Source organism: Theobroma cacao, chromosome 7 (genome assembly GCF_053813885.1).
Source record: "Theobroma cacao isolate CCN51 chromosome 7, ASM5381388v1, whole genome shotgun sequence".
In the NCBI taxonomy this organism is placed as follows: domain Eukaryota; kingdom Viridiplantae; phylum Streptophyta; class Magnoliopsida; order Malvales; family Malvaceae; genus Theobroma; species Theobroma cacao.
Genome location: NC_142645.1, coordinates 37,538,640 through 37,544,900, shown reverse-complemented (window position 1 = coordinate 37,544,900; position 6,261 = coordinate 37,538,640). Strand labels below are relative to the sequence as shown.

Genomic DNA, 6,261 nt, shown 5'->3' with positions numbered 1-6,261 from the left:
GTTTTTATTACTAATGTACCACAAGAAATGAGACGAGTTGCAGGATTGTTTGCAAATTCGGAGATAAAAAATAAACCCAGGTACATATTTGGGAAAAACTAAGTGTGAAGCTATGGATTACGTCAGAGAGCATTAAAAGAGAGCTTCTAGTATGGAAGCAGAAGCTGCTGTCAGAAGGGCAACATCCAGTGTGCTATCAAGGGCGTTCTATGTAAGAGATTCTAAGTTCATTAGTTCTATTCAATTTAATACACCAAAAACTAGAAAAAGATTACGTTCACTTTGATACATTTACAGGGGTTTTATTTTGTTCCGTTTTGTAATTTACTCCCAATACACACCTAATTTTATCTTTTGGAAAGTTATGCGATATGAAATTAGATCAGGCTTGTGCTCCTGAGACGAGGGCAATATCATTGTCAATCAAGCAGACTTGACAGGCAGTAAAACTGAGTTCGCAATCACATACCAAGTTCTAAACTCATCACACTTCCACTTTCAACTAAGGCTTCAAATCTACCTAGATGACAAAACAAACCCATCCTACTCAACTTAAAAATCTAATAACTAAACAAAAAACCCATCTAACAAATAAAATACAATGCGAAACTAAAATGCTGCCAAGCCATTTTTGTACAGCTAACAAGAAGCAAAAATATTATGTTAAATTCATGATGGTTTTAGACTTCATGAAACATTCATGGCTTCAGCATGATAGTTTTCCAGCTCCTTGTCAAGATCATCTGCCGACTTCTCAATTGGCTTCTTTTTTCCACGGCCACGGCCTCTACCACGAGAACCACTACGGCCACTCCTCATACCCCCACGACGGCTGCAACAAGATCCAGCAACTAGTAAATTAACAGCAAAAACCAAAATACAGCCACACATCATTATTAAACATTGGCATCAAATATAAACTCTTTTTAAAAAAAGTTTCAGTTCATACTCATCCACCACCGAAAATTCATAAAAGAAAACAAGGGTAAGGCATATACAAAGGATGGACATTTCAATCAACAAACTTCAACGTGGCAAGCTGCCTTGTGGGTATTTTGATAACCAAGTTAAAAACTATGGCAAAATTTGCATACCTGTTCAAAAATTTAAGGCTATATAATTTAAGCACTCTATGATTTAATTTTTAAGTGATAGAATAGCCATCAATTTATTGTTTAAAATGACAGGCTCAAGCCAACACAAAAGACTGCTCAGATAAAAGGCATGATCTATAAGAGTAAGTCCCATGGACTTAGAAAAATCAAAAGCTCAAACCTTAAATGAAGGTTCCTGAAAGTCAACATCACCAACAAGGTTCAAAACAAATATATTTTCAAAGTTTCAAGGAACAAATGCAAAGTAAAAACACTCACATGAAAACTTTTAGGTAAAAAGTTCAGAAAAATCTTACAAGCAAAAATGAAATGGTAACTCATTTATCAAGTATTAGATTAATTTACAGACATCAGAATTAACGGTAACTTACTTAAGACTGCGATTAGGTCCAGCAGAGCTTCTTGACTGACCTGGTCCAGGCCTGCACGATTACTTATCAATGTAGTTCTTGTAAAAAGCAAAAAAAAGAAATAAACTAACCAGCAAAAGCGAGAGAAAAAAAAAAAAAAGAAGTAACCTACTGACTGTTAAAACATTATAAAGATATGTATGCAGGCTCTATAAACAACATAGATACATAGCAACATGCTACAAATGATGCAATTTTGCCCACCATGACAAAATACTTGAAAAAGAATAATAATATGCAACAATAATTGGAAAAGTGAAAGAAAAAAAATACTCGCTTTCATGTGTAAACCCAAGCAGTTTTCAACAACCATTCCAATTGATGGACAGGAGGAAAATAAGTTTTAAATACCATGGATTAATGCTGTGTGTGCTATAAAAAGAAATAAATTACTGAAATTAAAACAAAAATCTTCCTAAACATACATCAAAAACTTAAAAACTATGTTACAGGACTTGGCTACAAGAATCTAACACAGGTGGTGTCATGTGCCTAACTTGGCTTCTGCTAAAAATTTCGGACTTGCAGGTGCAGCATACAAGCGTCCAAAAATAGCATACAGACATAAGGACCCTTCTAAAGATTGTTAAGGACTATAATACTACTGCTGAAAGTTAGAAAATCTAAAAAAAGTTGATGCACAACTTTAGACTCCAGAAAAACCCTCTAAGTGATAATAAGGGGCCCGTATAAGAAAAGTACAAACTTGTCTTGACCCAAAACCAACATTAAGCTCATACCTTTCTTTTCTTAAATTGGCTTATGGTGACAGAAGTACAATGTGATACAGGCTTGAATCATATATTAATTTGGAATGGAACCAAAAACCTGACCATATACCACAAGCCCTACCACATGTACTGGTCCTTGTACCCAAAATCTTCTTCTTATATCATAATCCTCCTTCTCTGTAACAATTAATTTCCTTTTATTCTTTCCCTTTACAATTTCCTGATCCTCAATCCCATATTCCTAAGATCATTCCTATTATGCCTCCTTTCTCACTCTCTTTTGCGGTGGTTTCATGCTTAATTTGTGGATTTGGCTTTTTCATTTTTTTTTTTTATCTGCTGGTTTTCTACATCGAACAACCTCCCAATGAAGTCACTGACATTCACTTTCTTGATTTAGTGATTGATTTGGCTTGTGTCAAAAGCCAAGGCCAGATGTCTGTATCAGATGCATATTCCTCTGTAAGCCTGAAATGTCCTGTTGACACTGGTATGGTCCTCTAAATTATGAGTCCATGTAACAGAACTTAGAAACTAGGAAATGCATTAACAGTGAGAAACATATCATCTTAACAGTGGGTTCAAGCTTTTGCTTCAACAAAGATCACAGCTTGAAAAGAGTAACGAATATTTGACTAGAAATAAATTCGAAAGTTGATGTGAAAAAATTATCAATAAAATAAAACATATAAAAAAATAAGGAAGAATATGGAATCACATACGTCAAAACAACAGCCCTCTTCCTCCTTCCATTTATTCCAGTTACATTAACACGAGCTGAAATTGGCACTTCTGCATTGGCACCAACAATTTCAATTTTCATGGGCTTTCCATCCAACAGTACATTGTTATACCGCTTAAGAGCAGCAAATGCATCACTCCTTCTGAGATAAACAACTTCAGCTGAACCCTGAAACCAAAAATAAAACAACATCCAAGTAACAAAGATTTGATCCAAAATGAGAACAACTATGTAAAATATATGGTAAGTCATATGAATGAAAAGATATCTTAGAACATAGAAAATTAGAATACAAAGACAAAGGACTAATCAGGATAAACAAGCAAGGCAAGAATACAAGCCTCAAGCTTTGAGCACAACTTAAAACATCCAGACATGCAAAAGCAGCAAGAAAGGTAGGATGTGGTGTAGTCACCTCGCATTCAATTCGAACCAGAATTACCCAACAAAAGGTTTTCCAATAGCATAACCTTGATCATGAACTGAAATTTTGTTTATTTCAACAAAAACCTTACATGCATCTAAACATAAAAGCTAACAACCTTCAATTGTTCATCAATGCAAACTTGCCACAAGACACGGCAGGCTCCCTAGAGAGCTTATTCTCAATGATTTTTCTTCAATTTCTTCATGTAGGCCCAAAATATAGCAGCATGAATCAGTCAACATGAAATATAGCCTGCAAATCTAAATGCATTCAGAAGAAAAACAATCCTAGAGTCATCATGTTTTCAATAGGTGGTTGCTACAAGCTCTTGTTTCAACCCAAACCAAAGCAATTATTTACTAATTAATTTGCAAAATTCATACAGTTGAAACATCCCACAATTTTTTCAAAGATTTCTATCACCACACTTAAGAAATATCTATGTCCTTTCAATATTGCAAGATGCCAAATCCTATTAAGCCAGATTCAAGGGCATAACAACCAGCATTGCAACAGAATATCAGAACCAATTAATACAAAGCACAAAACTTACACTTGGCCGACCATTTTTATCGTAATGAACTGCATATCTTTTCAGCTCCCCTATCTCAGAGAAAAGTTCCTGAGTTGTACACAAAGTTTCAGGGAATTTCTCCAGAAAACTAACACAAACTTCTTTAGCCTTAAAGTCCTACATAAAGGTATCACTTTACCCTGATATCTTCATTTGTGACTCCAAGGTCCAAGTTGGATACATATAACTTGGTGCCAACTTCTACTCCTGATATCCCTGCAGCTCTAAGGCTGTCTTCAAACAAATCATGCTGCCATGGTGTGCTCCTGGTCCTGTGGGAAGACTAATGAAAGCAAACATAACGTGTCAGCTTATGACTCGATAGCAAGATCACCAGTCTTCAATATGAATCAAGATCAGCTATATTCCCACAGAACATTAAAAGAAAGGTGCTAGCAGTAGAATCCAGTTTAGTAAAGTGCTGTAGCAATCCAGGAAAAAATCAGCAGGTGCAGCTCCTGAACACAGATGGGAGTTTAAAAAATCAGCAGGTGCAGCTCCTGAACACAGATCCAACCCACTTCATTTAAAAACGTGTTATAGTATGGATGAGTACTTCAGTTCTGAAGATACGAGAAGTAAGCTCCTTTGCAAAAATTCCATGAATAGAACAGAAACTGAAATCTTGCACCAAAGAAATTCCAAGAATAGCAATAGGATCCACAGATCCATCATAAGTCCCGCTAAGCAACCAGGCATCAAACACTAACTTAATTAGAAATGTATGATACGGTTTAGAAAATGGTAGAGCCATTAAATCTTAAAGGAACCATATGCTACTCATCTGGGCTCCATTTCATAAAGTTAATAAAGCAGGAACGCATTAAATGTTAGGATGCAGCATTGCATCTTTAAATTGCACAATTGCGGCAGCCAAAACTCTGGGATATATCATGAGGTCTCCAGCGAAGTCCCCAGCGTATTTGACTTTGTAAAGAAAGATTGGAGATGGTCCTCAATTTAGTTTGTTAAGCATAAGAGCAAAACATAAGACAAGCGCAGGTTTGAGCTTGCCTTGGCAATAGAGTGTTGCGATGGGCGGGTATTGACAGCAAGGGGACCTCTACGAGCAGCAAGGGTGGTTGCTGTCATTCTTCCACCACCAAAAAAGCCTCTGCCACGGCGCGGCCTACCCCGGCCTCTGCCTCTCTCACTCTTATTTCTTTTCACCATATCATCCAGGGTCATATCCAGGGAGGTAGCCATTACGTTAGCTATTAAAACAAAATTGATAACAGACATTAGAAGCAGTGTGGGTATAGTAATTGTTGAGTGAAAGAGAGAGAAAACGCAAGCCAAGGGATAATACTAAGTACTTTACTTAAGTGATTTTGAGAGATAAATAATTTAGATCCAATCGCAAGTTATGCATCTACACCAGGTGTTGCTCTTAACCCCCGGCCAAAACAGAATCCCTAACTGGATAAAAGATGCCCTAAAATCGCAGGGATATCAAAGAGAAGGAAGAGAAAAAAATACCTGGAAAATAGACGAGGAGAAGACTCAGCTAATTAAATTAAAGGATAAAAACAGAGTCCGATGACAATCTGTTCATTCGTTACGCGTCTCTAAGGGTTTCACAGAATTTTGCGACTCTAGTCTCTTCCAGCAAGACTCTGCCCTTCAAACTTCACTCATATATATTTTATATATACACCTCTAGGCGGTGCCCACTTAAAAAAAAAAAAAAAAATCTCTAGAATGTGGGCCCCGCGATACCTGAGTAAACTATCTTCCTTTAAATTTACTTCTCTTTAAATTTTTCTATTTCTCTCGTTGTTCTTTTTTTTCCTTTCTCTTCCTCTCTTTCATTCTTCCCCTCGTTGTGGTGGCTTATGGGTTTTCGGTTCTCCATCTGTTCGAATGCTCCCAAAATTATCCATACCCTGAAATTATAGAGTTTTTTTGAAAGGCAGTTGAAATCATGCAATTGAAAGGATATCATAAGTTTCTTTATCATCTTCCTGTAATTTTTCAATAATCAATAGTATTAGTATTTATTTATTCTTGAAATTCTCAATTAATTTGTTCTCAGAGCCCTTTATTTTTTGAATTAGAAATTGAAGTCAAACCTGGAAAACCACATTCTAATCATTTTGACAATGTGTAGGGAATGCTTCACATTACTTTGGTACATTCTCCTGATTTAGAAATTGGAAGTTAAAAGAAAAAAAAATTTTGATTTGATTTTTTAAATTTTGGTTTATGTTGGAATTTTAATTTTTATTAAAAAATAATAATTAATGTAGCGGTAATGTTGAT

At 35.8% G+C, this 6,261-nt stretch overlaps 1 protein-coding gene across 1 annotated transcript; it reads right to left on the bottom strand.

Annotated features, from left to right (window-relative positions):
• Window positions 1–388: 388 nt before the first annotated feature.
• Window positions 389–5,686, bottom strand: LOC18595019 (THO complex subunit 4C-like). The gene is made up of 7 exons (XM_007022757.3): window positions 5,479–5,686; window positions 5,014–5,213; window positions 4,139–4,282; window positions 3,979–4,047; window positions 2,979–3,166; window positions 1,487–1,537; window positions 389–832 (listed from the first exon to the last, which is right to left on the bottom strand). The coding sequence occupies exons 2-7, from the start codon at window positions 5,203–5,205 to the stop codon at window positions 688–690; spliced, it is 789 nt and encodes a 262-aa protein (XP_007022819.3). The 5' UTR covers window positions 5,206–5,213; window positions 5,479–5,686; the 3' UTR covers window positions 389–687.
• Window positions 5,687–6,261: the final 575 nt, after the last annotated feature.